The 24548-nt window shown below is 39.4% G+C and overlaps 2 protein-coding genes and 1 long non-coding RNA gene across 4 annotated transcripts; 1 reads left to right on the top strand and 2 right to left on the bottom strand.

Annotated features, from left to right (window-relative positions):
• Positions 1 to 1226: 1226 nt before the first annotated feature.
• LOC113443596 (crk-like protein) lies at positions 1227 to 5117 on the bottom strand. The gene is made up of 3 exons (XM_026711938.2): positions 3332 to 5117; positions 2594 to 3049; positions 1227 to 1879 (listed from the first exon to the last, which is right to left on the bottom strand). Exons 1-3 carry the CDS (start codon positions 3503 to 3505, stop codon positions 1754 to 1756), a joined length of 756 nt encoding a protein of 251 aa, XP_026567723.1. The 5' UTR covers positions 3506 to 5117; the 3' UTR covers positions 1227 to 1753.
• A 4687-nt stretch (positions 5118 to 9804) lies between these two features.
• LOC148124404 (uncharacterized) lies at positions 9805 to 15624 on the bottom strand. 2 transcript variants are annotated; one of them, XM_087918324.1, is made up of 5 exons: positions 15486 to 15624; positions 14628 to 14680; positions 13652 to 13789; positions 12672 to 12818; positions 9805 to 10237 (listed from the first exon to the last, which is right to left on the bottom strand). In XM_087918324.1, the coding sequence occupies exons 2-5, from the start codon at positions 14631 to 14633 to the stop codon at positions 10115 to 10117; spliced, it is 414 nt and encodes a 137-aa protein (XP_087774450.1). In that variant the 5' UTR covers positions 14634 to 14680; positions 15486 to 15624; the 3' UTR covers positions 9805 to 10114. The 2 variants fall into 2 exon arrangements, with proteins under 2 accessions (XP_087774450.1, XP_087774451.1); XM_087918325.1 differs by having other exon boundaries at positions 15443 to 15562.
• On the top strand, positions 13728 to 15568 carry LOC148124405 (uncharacterized). The gene is made up of 2 exons (XR_015740441.1): positions 13728 to 13812; positions 15409 to 15568. It is a non-coding gene; the product is annotated as an uncharacterized LOC148124405 (long non-coding RNA).
• Positions 15625 to 24548: the final 8924 nt, after the last annotated feature.

The raw sequence follows: 24548 nt of genomic DNA, 5'->3' as shown, positions 1-24548 counted from the left end.
ATTATCCTGAAGGTGATAAGGATTAGATTCACTCCCACTTGTTCCAGAGATTTAGATTGTATATAGAAGAATATAAATTTAAATATAAATGTTGGCTTAACATAGGAGTAATAGCAACATAAGAACAAGTGTTTAAAAAACTTTGGAAAACTTGAGGCTTTTGCCCAGAATGCTATGTTTCAGTGAATCTAATATACAGTATATATGTGCTGAATTATGTGAAATATTAATGCAATATCAGGGGTTTTCAATTCAATGTATAGAATGTGAAGGATGTGTGTTTGTGTTTATTTTCATAGTCATAATATACACTGAAGATTGTATTTAATTTCGTTGTATGAGGTGCAATGACAATAAAGTTAAAACTATATTATTAGTGGGTAACTTGTGGTATCAGAATTACATCCTAGGAGCTTTGTAACTCTTAGAATGAGGTTTTCTATCATTGTGAGCCAGAAAATACAGGAGTATATATCTGCAATGAGTCCTTGGCCTCTTTTAAGTGTTAAAAGGCTATTTCAGCCATAGAAAATGCCTACTACCAGCATACAAGGTTAGATGTGTAGAGGAATTCAGAAAAAATCCTGCCTATCACATTAAATTGCTCCAATCCTCAAACAAATATATACATGTGTTATTTGTCTCTGGTTTGTGTCAAAGTAATCCTCAATTTATTACAATGCATCAGATCAGTCTAGTTTCTAAATATTAATTCCACATGGCAGAGCCATGTCCAGCCATGTACACTGGAGGGATCACTGCAGTCATTTTAAGAATTGTGATCCAGATTGGAAAGGTTTCTTCTAGGACACTGGATTTTCAACCTACTGCACCATGTATATTGTCAGAAAATGAATCAATATAGGGGAACTGAGATTATATTGGGTGGGGGGGGGGGAAGCTAAGCAGAGGTCACAAGCACCAGTATATTTGCTTATAGTTTAGTAAGGAAAAATACTGCACCAGTGAGCCAGAGGAGTTGTTCCTACGCATGGAAAGGGAAGCTTGATGGAACAGGTGGAGATCAGAGGCCCAAAACCACATCTGTGGTGCATACTGCTGCAATCTTCAGCCTATCTGCAGCAATAGGCTGTGATCCAGTTCCCCATGGCAACCTGCAGGGCCTGGGTTGTGATGCTAGTAACCATGGCAGCACTGTTACTTTTTTCCCAGATCCATCCTCCACCAGCCTCCCCCCCCCAAAGAAGTCCATAGCAGCTGAGAAATAATCAGCAGGAAACTTTAATTAACAAGTTGGTTTTGAAACAGACGTTGAGCAAGGGTCTTGTAAGAAGTGACGCTTCTGTTTATCTGATCAAAGCCAAGCATATGGCCACTTCTCTCTCTCCAAGCAAGCAAGGCCCAAGGAAAACAGGAAGGCAAAGGATTCCTCATGAAAGCTCAGAGGTCATAGAATGCAAATGAAGCAAATTCGAGGGGATATAATTGAAAATCACAAGGCCAAAGCAGTAAGGTTCTTAGGAAGCAAAAAGGAACAAGCCCAGAAAAATCAAAGTATATCAAATCAACTACAATAGCATTTAAGAATAATGTTATCAAGGAGGAGCTTTCCTAAGTTGAGGTGAAGATGGTTACAGCGCCCATGTCCGAGGAACTGAGCTGGATCATCACAAGAGTCTACTGAGGAGGTCATAATTTAATGCTCACATCAAAAAGTTCAAGAAGTTCAAAGGGAATTCAGAATTCAGAGCATTGTGAGGGTCAGCAACAGTTCAGGTGTTTCACTGGGTGTTCAGCTGGTTTCCTCAGAGTCTAGGACTTTGACATGGGTGAAAGGGAAGTGTCCACGGCGCCCGTTCAGCTCTCCCTCCCATTGGCCGTTGACATTCATCTTGGTGACTGCAATGAGATCACCCACCTGTGGAACATCACAAGACACAAAGCCACGATCAGAAGACTGCCCACCTTTCTGTACTATCTCAGTATCTCAACCTTTCCTACCTTCTGTGCTAGAATTATAACTCCTATAACATACAGCCAAACAACTTTCACAACTATTGGGTATCAAGCTGGTGAAAAATGACCTAACACCTGACAGATGAAACTTTTTACCTTCCTTTAAGGTCATCTCTAATGAGGAATAAGTTCCATGCCAGCACATTTCCAAGTTGCAAAAGTACTGGCATGAAGGAACCGGATTGCTAGGAATGCCAGAATCCAATCATGTTTAGTTTATTATGATTTTTAAGTTCTCTCCCCTGTACATACCTCAGTTCTAGGAAATAGTTTGATAGTTGCAATGGGCTTCTTAAGAGCATGGACAGAAGTCTGTAGCCTGGATTCTTTCACCAACAAAGTTGTTCTACTCAACATTCTGCTGAAAAATCCTATCAGCATAATTTGCATTTTCCCCCCGACATAATTTTTAAAGGTAAAGGGAAGGCAGGCCATAATTCCATGCCTCCTGGCAACAAAAGAAGTGTTGCTCAAGATTCATCATTAATTTACATCATCACCACTATCAGTCATAAATCCCCATTCACATAATAATCAGATATTCATCCCACTACCCTCCATGATCAAGATCATCCTGACCCTTTTTAAAGACATTTTTACTGTTTTGGTGACTTGCCTCAAAAGCCAGTGCTGTCTTATCACTGGCACCAGGCACCCTTCGTTGCACTGCCCTGGCTATTACAGGAGCGTGTCGGGGGGCGCCATGACTGCTGGGATGAGCATATGGACAAGGCTGGACATATGGCACAGGTATCATACCCACACGCCCATCGGCACGTTGAGCTGTCCACCATTGCTCTTCTGGCTTGGCCAAAACTCGCAAAGGCTCCCCTTTGGTGAAGGGAAGGTCTTCTTGGTCACGGCCGACAAAGTCATAGAGGGCACGGACCCACTCGCCAGCAGGAGGTGGCTGGGCAGAGAAAGGGGCTACAACGCGTCCCAGGGGGGCTACCAGGGTGGTAGTATCCAGGTAGTGCAGGCGGTAGAAGTCTAAAAGAGCTGGAAAACCATCAAATTCATGCTCCCCAATCCGTAAACGGCCAGGGAGGCTGTTTATGATGTAGTGTGAAACCTGAAAGAGACAGAATGGCAAAGAAACATAAACCTGCTAACCCAAACCTTCATCACATTCATATGAGAGAACACTCAATCTTTACCAACTAGGATGCATCCCTCTAGCTATGCGAACTTCAAATCCCAGAATGCTTTAGTGCCAAGTATTCTGGACACCAAAATTCAAGTGTTGATTTAAAGTCATTCTTCTAAATGTATCAGGAACTCCCTGTTAACTCTCCAAAAGAGTCCCTATGTTTCTTTTCCCCCACCAGGTATTAAGATTATACAAAAAAATCACCTTGGAGTTTTCACTGACAGAGAGGACATAGTCACCAGGGCATGTAGTACTGTCCCGTACCAGAAAGGTCCCATGGCGATGTCCCTGGAGACATGCAGCTGCTTCCTGACGACTTAGAGCCCCCATATACCATTCATGAGCATCCCCAAAAGCAGACATGGCTTGTGGGAACATTGAAGGTGGAAACACACCACTCTCTTTGTTGAATGTTATTCCTAAAAAAACCTGATAAGTTTTGCTCCAGTATTTAACAACACTTTATAGAAGAAAGTTACCCTGTTGAATGTTTGCATTGAATATTGCTCCTTTCAGTAGTTTAGGCGGACCTTTAAAAAAAATCAGACATGTAATCCTGAAGGGAACAGGTTTTCTTATATGGTTCTACCCCAAAATCTTTCAGCCTAAGGTCTACTGTTCAAACTTGGTATCTCCTAAGAGTATCCACAGCTATTTTCCCAGACACTTCCACACCACAGCAATATTTTCCCAGAACAAGAAAAGTAGTATCTCAGGAATGCAAATAAAGTTTCTGCAATCAAATTATCATTAATGGGAAGCAATGATTAAGTCTTTCATATGTTTCCCAGTTTGAATATAATGGAATAAGAGGGATACACTTTCAACAATAATAAACCGCTTTATGCTTACAATCAAAGAATTAAACAGCTAACTCAAAGGTAGCTTCCATCGAAAAACATCAACATACAATACAATCATATGATTAATATATTTACATAGGAATCAATATAGTGTCTTTTAATATCCAGATAAAATTAAGAGAATAGGTTGAGTAAACTACAAAATCTCCACTCCATTTAAATTAACAGGAAGCATCATATGAGACATCAGCAACGCAAATATATATATATAAATAACACAGTGCTCTCATTCTAAAGTCAAATTTGAAAAGCCCTAATTTTTCACAGCCAAAGCTGCCATGGTTCACAGAGGCACCTAAACAGAGAGGATTATCTTCCACTGAATCACAAGCCCATCTTAAGGAAGAATATCTATGCCCTTGTAACCTTTTTAACCCACAAAAGCCTTGAAGTATCGCCACAGATCGACTCTGCCCTGCATCCTTCTATTACTAGGTCGTCCTCTGGAGAAACCACCGCACCCCAATTAACAGCTGCTACTTCTCAGCTAATTAAAACTATTTCCCCAAGGCCTCTTGGCACATCAGAGATTGACCCGCCTTCTCTCCCCCCGCCCCAAAAAAGCCCCACTGCAGCAGAGGAAAAAGCAGCTCTCGCCCCCGAGTTGCCCCCTCCCTAAATGGGGAACATCCCACATGATGCCATCTAGCTCTGCCTACAAAGCCGGCCGCGCTACCCTTCCACCCGCAACTCCGCCAGGCAAAGAGACCCGGAAACCCCCATTTTATCTCCTCCCGCCCGGCGATTTATCTACCGCGGCATCGCAGCCCCGTAACTCCCCGATGCAACCGGACAGCGCCTCTTTCGCCCAGGACATCCTCCGAATCAGCGGAGCGTCCAGCCGAGGCTCCCCCGCCGGGAGGCCACAATAAAGCCTCGGCTGCACATGTCACCTCGCTTTCCCTGCAGTCCTGCCCGGGGACGCGGCAGGGCTCGCCCGCGGCACTCCCGTTCAACAACCCACGCCTTCCCTGGATGCCCTCCACGGCCTGGCGCCCATCGCCCCGGCCCTGCCCTCGGAAAGCCTGGGAGTCCTGGAGGGGAGGCGACCCGCCCCTGCCCGAAACCGCTGCCCGCAATCCGGATTGCAGCTGCCGAAGGGCTGATGGGAAAGTGACGCACCCACCCTCCGCCCCCTCCCCTGTTTAAGAGGGGGTGGGGCAGCCATCTTGAGGGTTGGCAAAAGGGGTCTAGGGGAAGGGGCTGCCACCATCTTCACTGTGGGAATGGGCTTCCACGCCAAGGTGGAGGATGCGGTTGAGCTGAGTGGGGTGGAATTTGTGGCTGTAAAGATGGACGGATGGGGATTTATTTATTTATTTATTTATTTGGCGTATGCTGTAGAGTAGATGGCTAACAGTATTAAAAGTATAGAAATATTTTTATATTTTTGTAAAATATTTTTATATCTTATAAAAATATTTTAAAGGAGCATATATGTGTGCTACACATATGATGGAAATATGTTGTCAATTTTGTACAGTATGAGGAATTCAAGAAGTTATAAGATGGGTTATATTTTATAACTTGTGTTATTGATTTTTATATTTGTACCATAAATTTTAAATATAAAAATCAATAACGCCCATCCTGGCTCCGCAAAGGCAAAAAACATTGTGATACGCCACACGATAGGTCATGTGACATGATCAAGTTCAACACCATGTACTAAATTATTGGAAACTTTCACAGATAAATGAAAATAGGGTTTTTTTTAAAAAAAACCTAAATATTAACATATCACTCTACTTGGCATGGGTTTGCTGACCAAAATCCAGTATTTAAGATCAATTATTGTCCAGTCCTGTGTGCAGGATGGGTCAGCAAAGTGAAAATAGTGACTGTGATCCCACACAGTCTTCCCCCTTTTAGCACCAAATATTTTAAAAGAGGGAGGCTGGGATTGTGGTGGGATCACCTCCCAGGGATGGGATTCTACCAGTTCTGTCCGGCTCTGTAGAACCGGTAGCTCTGAAGAGCAGCAGACATAGAACCAGTTCTATGTCTGCTGCTGCTACAGCCTACCTGCCCACCTGGGCTCTTACCTGACCTTTATTTCTTGCTTTTTCAACCTCAGCTGCCATGCGAGGCACAGCTACGGTTGAAAAAGCAAGAAAAAAGTGCTTTGTCACATGCTGCTTCCCTGCACGCAGTGCTGCTCAGCTGTCCAGGCAGCAAGCTGACGAAGATTTACACATGCACAGCATGCAGGGAAACACATTGTAAATCACCAAACCGGTAGTTAACCCTGTTGGATCCCACCCCTGTCACCATCTTGACTTTTTTGACTGCTCCTGATGATTATTATGGCTGACTCAGGGAGAAAGATATAAAGAAGTTCTTTAGGTACTTCTAGTGCTCCTTGGTATTGGTACTTATCCAGAGGTCCAAGAACATCAGTAGATAATTCATTTTCAGATGGCTAACTTTATGTAAGCTAATATCCTAAAAAAGGCCAGGCCTAGTCAGGACTTGAATGAGACACCTCCAGGATGTACCCTAGGGTCCTAGGCCACCATATGAGAATTCAGAATCTAAATCTGCAAACTAATTATGTTGCCAAGAAAATAAGTGGTTGTAACTAGGCTATCATCGGAAATAGAGCTTGATTTATAAGAAAGTTTATTTTGTGAATTAAAATAAAGTTCTGTGGCTGAACCCATAGAGTGAAAGGTTGGAGGTTTCAGGTTTGTCTTCCAGATAACCACTGTTCAAAAGCTGGAATTAAAGATTTAAGAAATCCAGAGAAGCTAGCAGGGATTTTTTTTCATAGTAATCTATTTATTCCTAAAGAATAGATAACAAATTTGAACTAAAAGCCTCTTCTTTCCTCTTTCCCTCCCCTTCCTCTCCCTCCCCCTTCCTCTTTTCTCAGATCTGTTTTGTCTATAAAAGATCAATGATTGTAAAACTTAGCAGAGCTTTAATTTTTCTTGCATGCTTTTCCCAAATGGAAATTCTCTTCAGATGCTGTTTGTGATCTCCACATTTCTCTATTTTTATCTTCACCTTTGATGTTTACTTCAAATTAGAAAGAAAGCATTTATAATCTTTTGCAGTGTGTGTAAACTTCATGAAAGCTTTGTACACCTTGTGATATTGATCTGTCTCCCAAAGGAGGAATGGAGGGGACTGATTTTCCTAGTCTCACATTTTACCCTACCAAATCACTGCTAATTTATGACATTTTTATCAGCTTTAAGCTCCTGCTAATTTAACCACACAGGTTCCCAAGCTCTGGGACCCCCATCTAACATGCTAGGGTTAAAGGTAGGACATCTGATAACAACATCCCGTGGCAGCAGTAATTTCAAATTGCTGCACCAAGTCAAGATGGCAGGACCAGAGTATATAGAACCAATTGGCTTCAACGATAGGAATGGAGAATTAAGATCATTACCCTACAGGCTCAACCCTCTAGCTAAATCTTATCTCTCTCTCATACACACAATCTCTGGTTCCCTATCTGGTGAAATCTAACAATAATAAGAAACACAATAAAACAATACAATGAACAAGAAAAACCAGATGCCTAACCCATCAATGTAAATTTATCCAGCTATTCCAAGTGCCTGGAGAAAAGTCAACCCCTAACAACTTTCCAAAAGTTTAAGGCTGGTGGTAGGGTCTCCTGATCTTAAAGAGAAGGGTGTTACATAATTACAATTCTCATCCACTTTCAGTATTTTCAACAAACTTAAAATTTCTTTTTGGTATTACTGATTTTTATCTTCGTATTTTTCTATTTATTCAATAAATAGTGAAGCAAACCATAGCTTACCTGTGGAATGAACATAACCATATCAATTTGTTTTAATTGCATATCTTTGTCACCATACTAAACTCATAATTCAGTGGGCTTTAACCTTGTTATAAGGTCACTTGACTAAATGCAAATGTTTAGACTTAATGATGTCGGTCTAGGAGGTATAGCAGCAATCTTTTAAGTCAGTTAAGACCAAAGGCCCTCATACCTTAATCCTCAGTCATTACATATTTACACTGGTTTTGTCCATTGCCCTTCAAATTGTTTTGTCCTCAAGTCATTTGCTGATCATCTTTATACAAATAAGCACACGATTGCTGATCATCTTTATACAAATAAGCACACAATATGTGTGTGTACATAAATCCATATGAAAATGTTTATTTCTGTACTGATCTGAAAAAGCTACACGTGTGGGTTTGTTTGTGCATGCACATTGTGCACGTATATATATTTAGCTCATTTGATGCTGTATGTATTTTGATATTTAGAATCAAGAATCATGGCTTTGGAGAGCAACATTTGACCTGTCGAAAGAATTCTGGCTATGCTACAAAGACGGCAACCAAGATAGCATTTGCCTTAATTTGTTTACCTACGTGAGGAACAGCATTATGCAGCTACAGACATGTGAGCTGGGCTATCTGGATTCTTGCACAAACAGATTAATAGCCCTAGGCAGCTTGGCATAATAGCACAAAGCTTCACTGGTGGAGAGGTTTTTGCTTCAGGCCCAACAGCAAAAAGTTGGCCTACGTGCTACCTAAATGAGGCACCTCGGTATCTTTCACTGTAAGATAAAAAACAGAGCAAGACAACTTTTAATAGCTAGTGTGATATAAAGCACCAAACGGGCTAAAGGGAGGAGATATAGCTTGGCATTCCTGCTTAGGCATGAATCTGGGTGGGTGAATCCACATCTCGTTCAACCTACCCTTTTCCTTTAAATGCAGTTTTAAAGTTTCCTGGTTAGGGAAATGTGAGCTTAAAATATAAATTTCTTTATAAACTTGAACTTGTTAGAAAATCAGTAGTTTACATAACCTTTTAAGCCATAACTTATTTATCTATAGTTTGAATCAACTAGTTTATTGGAGTTCTGCATCATAAATATTAAGCCAGCTTATAAACCACTATGGTATTGTATATTGATCACATAACACAGTAACCCAAACTAGCTTTATGATGGCTTGACATAATGTGCAGATTCAGTCAAGCAGTACTTGGGTGGGAGTTTACAAAGACTTTGGATTGGACAACCATTTGTCTGAAATGGTGTAATTGTCTCCTGTTTGAGCAGAGGGTTGGACAGGAGCAGGAGTGTCAAACTGGTGCCATCATGTCGTCATGTGACATATTGCGACCTTTTTTTCCCCTTCCACTAAACCAGGGGTGGGGCAACGTATGATGTATCTGGCCCTTGGGCCGTGAGTTTGACATCCCTGGAGTAGAAGACCTCCAAGGTCCCTTCCAACTCTGTTGTACTTCCAGTTATTTCCTTGTACATATTTTTGCTGCCTTTGCTCCCAAGACACTAGTTCAGTTGAAGACCCACACAAATCAGTAATTTAAAAATTGCAGAGTACTTATGTATGCCACAGTCAAAATTCACTTGGGTTTGCAGATTGCAACCAATAAAATGATTTAGGTAAGGAAGACTTTTTTGAGAACATGGGAGTAGAGTAAAATGCATTGGCTAAACAATAGCTGAACAAAATTGAATAATCAAATATGATCATCTTTTTTTAGCCCTATGAACACATTTAACTACTAAAGTGCATATGAATATCTAAGCATTTCCATAAAATTGGCATCCAAACTCTTCGCTGAAGTTTGTATTTATACATCTTTACTGTATATCTACATCTCCACGGTTTTATTAGACTTTTAATGCAGGTCCCCAACCCTCCAGTCCAAGGACCAGTACCAAGCCGTAGCATGCCAGAAACTGGGCCACACAAACAAGCAAAGCCCCATCCGTGGGATGCAGGCAGCATAAAAAAACACACCCTTTCTGGTCCACCAAAAAAACCTCTCAATAGAATCAGTCCTTGGTGCCCAAAAGGGGCCACTGTTTTAATGCATATACAAAGATTAGACACGGGATAGACAACTCAATTTATTATAAAATGCAGCAATTCATATAAAACATGGTATCAAACAAGCATTATAAAAATCAGCAATATTTTTTGGGGGGAACAATAAAAAGAAGTGCAAAGTTTTAAGCCTCTTGGCAACAGAAAAGTTAATTTTGCCATTGTGAGCAACAGTTTACTGTATTAACCACCACTTGTAGTCTCCTACATTTTGTCATGCATCCAGATACAAATCTCTTTTATTTAGAAAGCTAAGGTTCCCTTAACGCAACTTGATTTCAAAACAAATACAGTTGATATTCTGGCAGTCTGGGGGCTGGTATGTACAGGCACAGTCACAAAGTGGACACAGGCGTGGAAAGGAGCAACTTCCTGGTTCCAAGCCCTGTTGGGAAGTGAAAAATATATGTTGTTACGTCACAGAATGTTCTCCATCAAACTCTGCTAATCGCTTCAACTGAAAGCATGGAGCAATGTTGCAGAGGGATTATCATAAAGCTGCTGGAATTGTGATCTGTGTTTAAGGAAGAGATAATAGGCAGCATTAAGGACATCAGCTGGAAATCACTTTGAATGCTGAGATTCATTTCTTTCAGTGTTTCTATCTCAGTGAAGACTGAGAGCAAGTTGCGCTATTTTTCTACTCAGGAACAGTCAATTAAATTGGTATTGTACAAGTAGTTCTCGACTTATGACTGGTTGCTTAGCAATTATTCCAAGTTAGGACAGACCTCCCCAGAGCTATTTACGACCTGGTTCTTAAGATCCAATAGCCAACCCCCTCCGCCAATATGTGACCACATGTCAGGTCATATTTATGACTGTTTTATTACATTTTTGCTGAAATCCAACTTTTACCTTTGACGTTCAGCAAAAATGATCCATAGCAAATAATGGATTTTCTTTACAATCATGGGGTTCACCTAACAACCACCACAATAAGGTGTAAAATTGGGTGTCCTACTTTATGACTATCATAACTTATGACGGTAATGGGAAGGTTATAAATCAAGAATTATCTGTATTCCATTCATTCTTAAGCATGACTCCATGATTATCACTTCACTATGTATTGACTTTATTTCTCAGTCATTTATGCTTTTCAGCTCAAAATTTAAAAGTTAACTTAAATCATTCAATTTATCAAATCTGCCTGTTTCTCTTTCAGGAGAAAAACTCTAAAAACAATTATTTTTTCATGGCTTTGAGATTACATCTCATGCTTAAAATAGACTTTGTCCCTTGTCTGTTTTATTGACAAGGGCAATTTTTGATTTTTTTAAAAGCAACTCTGCTTGTAAAAGCTAAGAAAAAAGAATGTTCAATTAATTTAGTACATTTTATTAACTGATACAGCTTTTCCTACAAACTTAGACATCCAGAAATTCTTATTTTCTCCATGGCCTAGAATCTTCGTTTTAGGAGGCTGTTGTCTTCTCTATAGTAGTCAGAAATCTAAGGACATATTTATAGCATGACTGGTGTATTCTTGGATAATCTGGTTCCATCATGAAAGGAAGGACACTCAACAATACACGTCGTCCTCACTTAATGATGGAAGCTGGGAGAAGTAACCCCATCGCTAAATGATACAGTCATAAAGCGGAATGTCATGTGGCCATGACAATTTAAGGCTGGAGCAGAGTTCTCTGGCACTGCATGTGAGATGGAATGTATGCATATGTTGCATAGGCATCCTTTTTATATGTATATATAACATTATATAACATATATATAACATTTTAATGTTCTGATTAGGGGGTCTCCAAACAGCAAACCACATGCAGGATGCTCACCTCAGCATAATGCACAGTTGGGATTTGGGAGGTGTTTGCATTGGCACATCTTCAGCCCTCAGCAACCTCCACAACCCTTTTGCAGTGCAGTATGTGGCGATGACTACAGTTATGGGCAACTCTAAATTGGCAGTTGTGGCAGTCTCTCGTTTGCTGTCATTAAGTGAATTTTGGGCAGTTACAGCATCAATGCAGTATTGCAGGTTAATTCTGCTAACTGCGAGGGGTGTGATCCTGACTGGCTCAAGGTTGACTCAGCCTTCCATCCTTCCAAGGTCGGTAAAGTGAGAACCCAGATTGTTGGAGGCAATGTGCTGACTCTATAAACCACTTGGGGGTGGGGGATGCAAAGCACTGTGAAGCAGCATATAAGTCTAAGCGCTACTGCTATTTAGTTTGCTTTATTGTCATTGCATCTCATACAACAAAATCAAACATTTGCAACCTCCTGTCAGCTTCCTCATTGACTTTGCTCAGTGGAACCCAGCAGTGAAGGTCACAACTGACAATCACATTACTTGCAGGATGTTGTAATTATGAAATCAGTGTCCAAGTGCCTGAATCATAATCATATGATCACAGAACACTGCAATGGTTGCAACCAGGAGGACCTATTGCAAGTGCCCCTTGTGCGATATTGTTGTAACTTTGAATGGTCACTAACTGAATGGTCGATCAATGAGGACTATCTGTATAGCCACATAAAGCTGCTCCCCAATCTAAATCCAACACCGGCCTTGTCCTTTGGATATTCTCTCGGCCCAAATCCAGAAAAAGCATAATTTCCAAGCTTTCAATCCTATTGACCCACAGCCACCTGGAACAATTTTGCAAAACCTTAAAGACACCCTATGTTTATTTCAGGTTGGACCAAAAATACATTTTCCATTTCATAGACACACTTAACATTTGCTAAAGGCTGGAGGTTTTCCTGTAGACATTCAACACAGCCCTAACAATTGATTGTCTAAGCCAATTATCTTCTTACTCTAGGGGGGGAAAGGGGGCATTGAGAAAACTCACATTAGCACAAGAACAGCAGTGATCTAGACAATGGGCTGGAGTGGGAAGGGCACAGTCACAAGATTTGGCACAAGCCATACAGCATTCACACATTGTTGGCCAAGACCGCTTCTCACAGGAACAGCAATTGGCACAAAAACCTCTGGCCTGAGAAGCAGTATTAAAAAACAAAACAAGATATAGGTTAATTGCAAAAGAACTACTTAGAAAAAACAATTCCATCTCTATTGTTTGTCAGTGATAAAAGCTTCTATATAATTTATTTCTTGGATTTACATATTGCAAGTACAGGTAGCCCTCGACTTATGACCACAATTGAGCCCAACATTTCTGCTGCAGTGGGACAATTTATTTTGTCCCATTTTATGACCTTTCTTGCCACTGTAGTTAAGTGAATTACTGCAGTTGTTAAGTTAGTAACACAGTTAAGTGAATCTGGCTTTCCCACTGATTTTGCTTGTCAGAGGGTCACAAAAAGTGACCACATGATCCCAGAACACTGGGACCGTCATAAATATGAGCCAGTTGCCAAGCGTCTGAATTTTGATCACATAGCCATGAGAATGTTGCAACAGTTGAAAGTGTGAAAAATGATTATAAGCCACTTTTTTCAGTGCCCTTGTAACTTCAAACTGTCATTAAACAAATGGTTGTAAGTCAAGGAATATCTGTAGTCCGTAAGTATCTTAAGTAGCAACAATGCATATTGGCAATCTTTGGAGAAAAGCTAATGTAAAACTAAGTCAGGCAACAGTAGCAAACAGATCTGACTATATGGAATAACTGATGTAATCTGCACGAATGAGAATCCAGTCAGGTTTTCATAGGATTAGTGCCTAAATCAATTATTTTTGCTCATTTTCTAATGGAGAACTGCTGAAATAAGAGTGGTATTAATATGGAAAATGATTCAAATCTTATGTATCCTTTCATCTCTGAATCCCCAACCACTGACTGTCCCTATTGCTTCTCCCAGTTACCAGAAGGCATTGTCTGAGGACCAGGACCAGAATGAGGAGCAGCAGATAGGAACCAACTATCAAGAAAACGATGGCAGGGAGGGGCAGGAACAAGGTGGCAGCAAAGGGGAGATCTGGTGGAGGATTCAGCGGTGGAGTCTGTAAGATGGAAAAAGTCAAAGGTAGGTTGACAGGAGGAGGGGTGAGGAGTAAAGGAGGCATAAATAGAATTGCATGCAAAACCACTTGACTCCAATATCTGATTTTTATTCATTATTTAATTTGTACCTCATCTTTATTTTTATAAATAAGTCAAGGTAGTGAATATATCCAGCATTCCTTCCTCCTCCTATTTTCTTCACAGTAACTCTTTGAGTGGGTTGAGCTAAGAAAGGAATTGGCCCAAAAACACTCACCTGGCTTTTATGGCAAAGGTGGGATTTGAACTTGTGGTCTTCTGCTTTCTAGCTGGATGCCTTAACCTAGGGCTGTCAAACTCCCAGCCCATCGGCCAGATGCATCACACACTGGCCACACCCATGCCCAGATTAGCGAAGGTAAAAAAAGTCCCAATACATCACAACGTGAGTCGTGACAACCTGAGCTTGACACGCCTGCCTTTAACCATTAAACCAAACTGGCTTGCTTGGAAAAATTCAGCTAAACATTAACAAATCAAACAGCTTTGTCTGGAAGAATTTATACCAATTTATAGCTCCTCCAATAATCAAGTTTGGAAGTCAGGTAATCTTTCATCTTAATGCTCCAAATACAACCAAATAGTACATATTATGACATGTTTAGTGCATTTTGTGTTATATGTTACAAATATAATATAGTTATCAAATGTTTAAAACTGAGAATATTTCCAAACATTCAATGGTCAAAATACTCTGGGCTTCTAAGGTAATCTGTAAGTATAATTACGAAGTTCAGTTTTCTGGAGAGCCAGAAAAGGAGAATAATTGAAGAGATCTAAGATAGATGCTGCACTTACTGCCATTTCTCAGTTGGGAAATGAGTCTGGAGGCTCCATAGATGTCAAACAGCCTTAAGAGAAAGAGAATATTGTCAATAAATTGCACACATAAATATAATGGGACTGATCAAAAACTAGTCAGGACTTAAGAAACAACTAATCCAAGTTCCTGTTTCCATATACATACTTTTCAACTTGCATAACTTTAAAGAAAGCCAAGTTCTATTCAAAAGCAGAGTACCAAACATCTTAGGCTCTCACCTTTTTTAAAAACTTCTGCATGCATTTCAGATTTTCAATTAGCTAATGAATTTATAATGAAAATATAAAACATTTTTCAGATCTATTAAGATTTCAGGATTTGAATTCAACAGCAGTTTTCATTGGGTCATCTGCACAATTTCCTAGCCCAAATTACTTCCTGGATTGTGAATATTAAATTTAAAAAAATCACTCATGATGTCTTTCAAACTTAGCCACTTTTAAGCTATGTGGACTTCAATTCCCAGAATTCCCCACAGTAATTGGCTGTGGGATTCTGGGAGTTGAAGTCCATACACCTTTAAATGGTCAAGTTTGAAAAACACAGCGCTAAGAAAGTACCAAAGCATCCTTAATCCGGCCTTTCTTTCTCAGCTCCTATAACGGGATAAATCGTTTCCCCTCAGCGTTCACCCTATGGAGGTTGCTCAGCTTGCAGCAAGTTGCTTAGTTAATATTTATTTATAAGCATCGACTATACGCTTCGCAAGCCCACCAACAACCCTGCAAGAAAGTCAACTAATGCCCATTTTCTCAGTTCTCAGATTCTCCTCCCGCCAGGAATACTTTACTGCTTCCCGATTTTCTCCGGGTTGCTCCTTCTTTAGGCCTAACCTCATATGGCTATTGAGGAGAAGAGGACAGAGTAAAAAAAAAAACCGGGATCTAAATCAAAATCGCGTTCCTCCGTCGCCAAGGGAACTAGTTCCACTCCAACGTTATGGTAGGCTCCTACGGGTTCCCATTGCGACCAAAATTACTTAAGCCGTATCGGCTCGCGGAAAAGTCGAAGAACTAATGACGTCATCGAGAAATGCTTCCCATATCAGTTCTTCCGTTTCCGCCACGTGGAGCGGAAGCCTCCGCTTCCACGTTCTGGCAGCTGCCTTCGAAGTGACGTTATCAGGGAGCGGCCGGAAGAGGAGGAGCATTTTTCCATCGATTATCATAAGGAGGGCGACGACAATGTTTCAATGTTTATAGGGAATCCAAGCCTTTTTCCTATTCCGTCAGCAGCATAAATTATAAAATCATTTCTTATATTCAGGACAAAGGATTGTTTGTTTCCTATTTAATCGATACAGAGTGCATCGGCTCGTTTCTTCTACAAACCCACAAAGCAACAAGACTGCTCTTGGGCGGGCCCTTCGAGCATTATGGCAACCAATCACAATCCCAGAATGATGGGATGGGGGTTGGAAAGATACAAACGACGTTCGAAGTTCGTAGCAGCTTCCGCATGGGCTGTTGTTCCGCATGCCACGCCTGCGCATTTGCCTCATTCTAAAGATCTGTTTTTTACGGTACTGCGCAAGCGCTCAACGCTGATGGACTAAATTTTCATTCTTGGAGGATGCAGAGGGATACAGAGAGCACCACATTCAGATTTTATTCTAATATTTTCACTTTTCCCATTCTGTAAGGTTTATATATGTAATTGTGCAAGTTATACCGGTTTTAACTTTTGCTCTTTTGAGTCTAATGGTTAACCAGTCTATTATCACATATCAGGTCGCTCTGCAGAGTGAGATGGGCGCCATATAACTATAACATTATCCTAAAACCATCGATTTTTACTATCTATATCAAGACTGTATCTATCTAGCAAAATAAATAAATAAATCCTAACATGGAAACCCTTTTAAATGCTTTTACATATACTTGGAAGATGTTTTTAAGGTGAAAATGGTTTCCTGGGTAGCATTACTGCATTTTGAAGGTTGCAAAGGTTTGCATTTGCTGCCTGTAATCACTATAGGTAGAATGCATGGGCTACCAAGCTCTGCATAGGAAGAAGTAGTTTACTGTATGTTGCATTATCGATTTGGTAATTCTTACATATGGAAGTAAAGCCTTAAAATGGGTATAAATCAACAATTTCAGTATTTTTGAATAGTATGTTTATTATTACATAATATTTAATATTTACGTTTTATTATCTATAAACATTAAATATATATTGAAATATATTTGGTTATTTGTTTTATTGATTTTATTGACATTTGATGGTTGTAAGCCACCCTACGTGGTGAAGACATACAACTTTAATCCATTATTATTAACTTCTCCTATAGAAAGGGAAAGCTAGGCCTATTCAATCATTCTCTGTGCCCAGAAGGGGAAGCCAAAAAGAAAGTGAGGGGAAATAAATAGCATGATGACCCCCACTTGTCTTAGACAATCGATCCATTGGGACTTTTAACTCTTCCTTTTCTTGTCTCTACCTTGAAGAGCGGCTACCATGTTGCGCATGCGCGAAAAACGCCTTCCCGCCTCTCGTTGCAGCACCTTTGTTGTCGCTATGGAAACGGCAAACTTTCACCGTGGCGGCCACAGGGTATTCCTGGGACTCGAGAGAGGCTCGTGGCAGGTGGGCGGGAGGGTGGAGAGGAGTGGGCTTTTCATTGGCCAGCATGTTTAAGGTCCCCTGAGGCTGCTCCGCAGGAATTCAAATGTGCCAATCATCAACTCGTTAATGAGTCCCCTAGCTGGGCGGAGGCGGGGCTCACGGTGCAAAGTGATTCGTCGGAAGGGAAGGGAGATGCTCTCCTGATCCTTAAAAGCCATTAAGCCCCGGCACATCTGGCTGTGACGTCACTGAAGGAAAGTGTGTAGCCCGTTGCCTCGCATCACTTTTCTGAAAGGTTGCATTCCTTGAAGCATGATTCCGACTTTAACAAACAAATGAATTTCTCTATTCGAAGAGGGTTCAAATTTTCTTATACTTTTTGTGTTTTCAACGTTAACATGTATTATGACTAATGTATTAACTATTTCTTTTAAAAAACAATTTTGTTAAAGGTTACAAATATGAAGATAAAAAACTAATTCAGATGAAGAAAAATCTAAAAGGTAAAAAAAAGTGCAAAAAGATAGAAAAAAATGAAAAAAGGTATTAAAAATGACTTCCTCCCTCTTTCCAGATAAGTGAAAAGAATGACAGCAAACTAATATTTTCCCTTGTATTTCAATTTTAAAAATCTCGTATCTCATTCCATTTCAACAATCAAATGATAAAAACTCAGTTTTAATCAGGAAAAAGCTATAAAGAGTTTGCAGAAATAATAATTTATTTTAACTTTAGTCAAATGAGTCCATTTTGTATTCCAACTTATCACTTCCTCTAGAAAAGTAGAAAAGAAGAAATCCCATTTATACACAGCCTTATCATTTAAAGCCTTATCATTCAGTCCTGGTCATTAAAAGCCAACAGAAACCACAACACATCTATTTTAACCTTGGTCAAATAAATTCACTTATCTTCCATTTATTTTTTAAAAGCATAATCTTTAATTCTGTCAAATGATATCCCACAAATTGATTTCTTATTGCTTTCTCTGTCTCCTTTTAGGAACACCTTCAATAGTTCAACACATCCTGTTTATAAAACTAAATAAGGCTTTCATAATCAGACCCCTGATTTGTTATTTGCATGTTCTCTTTAATTATTAAGATGTTAGCTGGTTTCAAATGTAAACCCATTATAGCATCCCTTTCAATATCGTATACATCCATTTTCAAACCCACAACATCTTTTTCCATATTCATTTTGAATCAGCCCCAGTCTGTTTTGTCCAGTTAAATCTGTCCTTCTATATCCTCTGATAAATCCATTTTTATTGTATCAGACAATCTTGTAACCAATTTCTGAGTACATTGTTCCCAAACAATCTTAATTTCTTCTACAGTCCAATAGTATTGCTCCATTGTATTTAATGTTCTCCTCTCCTTTTAATTTTAAGGTTTAGTTCTCTTTGGTTCCCCCTGTCAAATTTCAAAGTTCCCATCTCATGTGTTTATTTTCCAACTAGCCATTTTTCCCATGTCAAAATTTATTACAGTTAATTTCAAAATCTTCATGTATTCTTTCATAATACAACACCCGACAGGAAATATTCTTTTAAGTCAATCTAGCTTTTTAACTTTCAGAAATCAACATTCTAATCCACCTTTTGCTGTTTTCAAAAAAAACCCAATGTTTTTATTTCTAATCTTTAAACTTATATAAAACTTATTTCATTAAGGGTAGATGTAAACTCTGCTTGCATGATAATATTCGCCATTCAGAAGATTCTTATCATCCTGAAAATCAGTAACGAGAAACTTCCTAAAGTTAAAGATAAGAGAGGAAGTGGGTCAATCCAGGGTCTGTTTGAAGGTGCTAAACCTCAACATAGGCAAGATCAGACCTGGGCAGTTTATGGGTGCCAGGCCACATCCAGACCTTTGGCTCTTCCTGTCTGGCCCATATGAGGTCAACTGGAAATTAGAAATCAAATGTAAATTGTGAGGGGGGCAGAGTCGGGTCTGGCTCTACACAGTTGTGGTGCACTTTCTTGAATTGGCTTGTGGTCACAGGAGGGTGAGGGGACAAAATTCTTATCTGCGCCTGTGCAGCATTCACCCTTCAACAGAAGCAGCTTGAGGAGTTTAGCTGATGGAGTTAGAGGACACCAAATCAAGTTAAATTGGTTCAGCCCTTCACAAAAGTCTCAGTTTCACATGTGGCCCCTTGGGAATATTAATTGCCCACCCTGGGCAAAATGATTTCCCCCCCTCCCTGCCTCTCAGAGTGCTCAAATCCACTGGAGATCACTGTTTTGCAATATCTTTGGAGGTAGACTCTGCATGGAGCAAGCCTGTGGATGGTCCTAATCCTTTCCCTGAAGTGGAATTTCAAGGAATTCTTCCACTCAGCAGCTCCTCTTTTTGCTGAGATCTTTGGTTCTATGAGAATTGAGCTATCTTCAGTCAGCCACTGATTCCGCAGAAGCCAAGCATTAACCATTTCTATTGCATTTAATAGTTTATTTAAAGATTTATAAGGCTGGACAAGTCGGTGTCTGTATAAAAGCTTCAGAGGTGATTTTATCCATAAGTATTCTTCAGTGTAATTAGCTGCTAAACAAGGGGAAAACTCCTCCCCATGGTTGAAAGAAATGAAGATTTTATATAAAATGCAAACTCAGTTTCAATAGATATAGGCCTGTGGTTGGCACGGTGGCCAGAATGCAGTACTGCAGACAAACTCTCCCCACAGCCAAGAGTTTGATCCTGACTGGCTCAAGATTGACTCAGACTTCCATTCTTCTAAGATTGGTAAAATAAGAACCCAGTCTGTTGGGGGGGTAATATGCTGATGTTGTAAACTGCCCAGAGAGAGCTGTAAAGCACAATGGGGCAGTATAAAAGTCTAAGCGTTGTTGCTACTGCTATTAAATGAGTCTTATTGCCATGGAGGCAAATGCTGGATTGCACCCTGACTTTTAATACAAAAAGGCAAATTTTCCTCCAAGTATCTTGGTGATTTCATGAAATCCCTGTAATTTGCTTGGGAGGGAACAGGAATGGATGCTATTGCCTTCTTCTGGAATGCTTTCAACCACTCAGCACAACAGCAAACACCAAACAGTCCTGGCCCTGTGCTTAGTTTCTCAATCCAGAGAATGTAGGCCAGGAAACTGGCTCTTTCACTGCACTATATCTTCTGCCTTGATAGGAGGCAGCGTCAGACTTCTTAAATTGCTATGTTCCATATTTATGTCAAATAAACCTTCCCACCATTCCCACTGCCACTTTAATGGAAACAAAATAGTAGTATAAATGCATTTGACAACATAGTGTTACCAATTTGTGCTATATTATTTTGAGTGGCCACAAGAGGGTAGCAAAGAGGCTAACCACAACTATTTGCTGCCATCTAGTAGTCATTATAATATTTGCAGTCCAGGTATTGCCCTAGGACAGTCATCAGGTTGAAGTCTAGGCTCTACGATATAGTAGAAGATGTGCTACAACAGGTACATTCCAATTATTAAAGATACGGTGGGACACTACTCAGAAATCATGGTATATCTCCTATCCCCTTTCCCACAAATATTCAAATGCTAACAGGCTCCACCAGTCATAACTTTCAGGCTGGAAAATCTGAGAGTTGTAATCCAATATATTGAAGGCATCGGGCTGTAGCATATTACATTATATAATTTTTATGCTAGTCTTAATGTTTAATTTACCTTTAAATATAAAACATTTGAACAGTTTCTTCTGTTATTATATGCTATCAAGTCATTGTTGAGTCTTAGTGACTACACAAATTGTCTCCATGATGATCTGTCGCTAACTTTATCTTTAAGTCTTCCAGTGTTGTTTCTATGGCCACATTCTTCTCTTTCCTTCCATATTTCCCAGCATTAGACAGCTAGATCTTCACATAATGGGTGCAGAATAATTTGACCCAGGTTATTTGTGACTTGAGACCACTGGGCTGATTTGTACAGTGATCCATTGGTTTGTTTTCTTGGCACTCTGTGGTATTCTCAGGAGCCTTTAAGACCAAAGTTCAAAAGCATCAATATTCTTCCTAACCTGGTTCTTCAAAATCCATTTTTCACTTCTATAGGGTGTCATAGGATACACCATTGATTCTTTGATTCTGGTTTCTATAGCTGTAGACATCACGGCATTTTAATACCTTTTCCAAGGCCTTCAGGGGGAGTTTATCATTGCTGGCCTGCAGTGTTCTGCATTTCATGATTTCTCGTTCCTTGTTGATAGTTGATCCTAAAAGGCAAACACTACCTCAATATCTTAATTGTCAAGTCTAAGGGTGGTTATCGTATGTGTTGCCATTAATTTGGTTTTCTTTATTTTAGTCTCATTTTTTTTCATTGTGTTCCTAGACTTTATTCTTAGAGCATGTCGATTGTTTTTTATTTTTATCTAATTCTGCCTCATACTTTATCAAAATAATTAAGAATTCATTATTAGCAGAAAGTCAGTTAAGGTTGGGAGACTGAGAGTTCTAGTCCAGTCCTGCCATAACCAGTTGGGTGACCTTGGGACAGTCACTCTTAGCTCTAGGAAGCAAGCAATGGCAAACCCCTCCCATAAACTTTGTAAATAAAAGTTTGCAGGGGTGTATCCAGGCAGTTGCCAGGTGGCATAAACTAACACGAAGGCACCTGCACATATTACTAGCAACAAACCATCCTGCCCTTAAAATCCATTAACACACAAGAGAATTAAAAACATGAATCATTGCTTCACTGGTGAATTGTTAGATCTCTAAAGAAATTTAATCTTTAACAGTGAATTGTTGGTAAAGCTTACTAAATATGTGAAATGTATCAATATATATATAAGTAATTCATTATCCAGCTGACGTGTGTGTGTGTGTGTGTGTGTGTATGTGTATGATTTCTCCATGTTTTTTGCTTTCTATAACTCTTAGTTGCTTGAGTTGAAATGAAGACAGAAATGAATAACACAAATACATGCTTATGTTTATATTTTAATAAATTATAGGATTAATATCTTAAAGGCATAATCAAGAAAGATATTTTACATAAATCTCCTGGATATATCTGGGTCTTGGAAAATTGGCTCTATTTGCCTTGCCTGGACTATATTCAAATTCATCTAAATCCTCCAGGGCGCTAAATTGATTGCATGTTGTGCTAAAATAAGACTAATCCTTTGCAACCCAGAATTGCAACTCTGCTTTTAATGCTAGTTGGGTTCACACAATAATTAAACCAATTGCAAATCATAGTTAGTTGGTTGAACCACAGGTAGCTGCTTAATGCTCTAGTCTAAACAATAGGCCACAATTGTTTACATAAAACACTTTAAGGTGAAGCAAAAATTGTGGTCTCAAAATTATAAAATGACAATGTCAACAGCATATAAAGAAAATTTGTATAAGATGTTTTACAGCTGGCATTTCCCTCCCGACAAGAATAGCAAGAATCTGAAGAACAAATCTGAAAAATGTTGGAAATATCATCAGACACCTGGCTCATATTACCATATCTGGTGGACTTGTGCGGATGCTAAAAAATATTGGATTAAAATCCACATGTAGTTGGAAAAAATGACAAAAAACCATATAGACTTGAAACCAGAGATATTTTTATTGGGAATTTTACCTGAAATATACAGTAAAGAATTGAAATACTTAATTATAAATGTATTAACAGCGGCTAGGATTGTATTTGCCAAAACCTGGAAAAATGAGAAAACACCATCACAGGAGGAAAGCATTAAGAAAATATTGGAATGTGCTGAAATGAGTAGATTGACATTTGAAATTAGAGAACAAGAGGATAAACAATTTTATAAAATTTGGAATCTATTCTATCAATGGTTAGACAATAAAATACAGTAATGAAATATGTAGACTTTTAGGGGGTGGAGCTGGCATCGCGACGATACGGCATGCGATCTTGGAGGTTTGAGATCACTGCCGATATCTTTGCTCCTGGACGGTCCAAGTGGATCTAAACCGTCCCGAAGAGATGGTGAATGTAAAGAGCGCATCTTGTCGATCCCAGGGACACCACATAGTCCCTGGTAGATCCAGGAGAAACTCTTTTTGCCAGCGGCAAAGAGGCAGCCATTAAAGCTGCTGAAGTTGGGACAGCTCTGAAACGAAAGAGAACGAAAGAGAAAGTGTGCCGGTTTGGTGAGAACTTTTCTTTATTTAAAGATTTGAGAGGACACCCCTAAGGGAAAGAAAGAATCTGTAAAAGTTTTTTGACAGAAGTGAATAAGCAGCGATTTTAAACAGGAATTTCAAAGTAATTTTTTTTTCTCTTATTGCTGATGATCCTATATTTTGAAACTGGACTGGTTTTTTTTCCTTTTTTTTAATCTACTCTTTTCTTTTCCCTTTTTGATTTTACAATATATTAAGCCAGAGACTCCCTTTTAGTCTTTTTTTTAAAAAATATTTTCTTCCTTTTTAAACTAATTCTTATTATACTCTGCCGGAAAAGGAGGAGGAAAGTGAAAACTAAAGAAACTTTATAACATTGCCAACTAGAGGCTTGGAAATACTGTACTTTTCCTTTGACCAGACAAAGCTGCGAAAGAATTGAGACTTTTTTTCAAGGACACTGCCTGTTTGATAAGATAGAGGGAAGAGCATGGGAGAGTATTATTGCAGGTGCTCTTCTGGGTTTCTATCAACAGCTGGAGCCTGGTGTTGAAACCTAGGGAAGCAAAGTAAATCACATTATGGCTTCATTAACCAGGTTAATGTGTACAGTCCGTAGGGTAAATTGATATAGTATCTCCTGCCTACTTTCTTATCCTTTCTTATCCTTATCCTGTAATTCTCATCCCTTGTTATTTTTCCAGTTTGAAGCAACAAACTTCATTTCAGCTTAAGTCAACAGTAATGTATTAGGAAAGGAATTTTCTGCTGTAAACACAAGGCATCCCGACTGAAGTGCAAGGTCTGAATTAAATACAAAAATAAATACACCTACTAGGATATGGATCAGAGAATAGGGAATTTATTCAGGAAATATGGTGAACATAGCTTGGGCTATATTTACATACTACACCCATAATTTCTGCATCTCTGGTCCTGCCCAAAGTAAATCAATTCCAGTATCATTATTTTCAAAACAATTGATTTTAGTTGCAATTCTGTATCGACACTTCTAGAGCAAGTTTGTACATGTGAAATGTGCTAAGCCGGATAGCACTGGAAATAACTTGTTCAGATTAATGAGATTAGAGATTAGCAGTTTCCGCTAAACATTGTATTTTGTTACTATCAAAACTGCTGTTTACTTATGCCTTATTCCTCATTCCCCACACAAATAGTTATTTTGTTGCATTTTGTCACATTCTTCAAGAAATTTATGCGGGTGTGTGTGTGTGCCA

Source organism: Pseudonaja textilis, chromosome Z (genome assembly GCF_049901715.1).
Source record: "Pseudonaja textilis isolate UNSWEBS1 chromosome Z, rPseTex1.2, whole genome shotgun sequence".
Classification (NCBI taxonomy): Eukaryota; Metazoa; Chordata; class Lepidosauria; order Squamata; family Elapidae; genus Pseudonaja; species Pseudonaja textilis.
This window is presented reverse-complemented; position numbering and strand designations above follow the sequence as displayed.

Coding starts and splice junctions, on each gene's coding strand:
- LOC113443596 (XM_026711938.2), bottom strand. CDS start 3,505: ATGTTCCCACAAGCCATGTCTGCTTTTGGGGATGCTCATGAATGGTAT. Junction 3,050..3,331: donor CTGTCAGTGAAAACTCCAAG/GTGATTTTTTTG, acceptor TGTCTCTTTCAG/GTTTCACACTACATCATAAA. Junction 1,880..2,593: donor AGACAGCACTGGCTTTTGAG/GCAAGTCACCAA, acceptor GATGTTCCACAG/GTGGGTGATCTCATTGCAGT.
- LOC148124404 (XM_087918324.1), bottom strand. Junction 12,819..13,651: donor TCCTCAGACAATGCCTTCTG/GTAACTGGGAGA, acceptor ACTGCTTCTCAG/GCCAGAGGTTTTTGTGCCAA. Junction 10,238..12,671: donor ACTGCTGTTCTTGTGCTAAT/GTGAGTTTTCTC, acceptor ACTTCCCAACAG/GGCTTGGAACCAGGAAGTTG.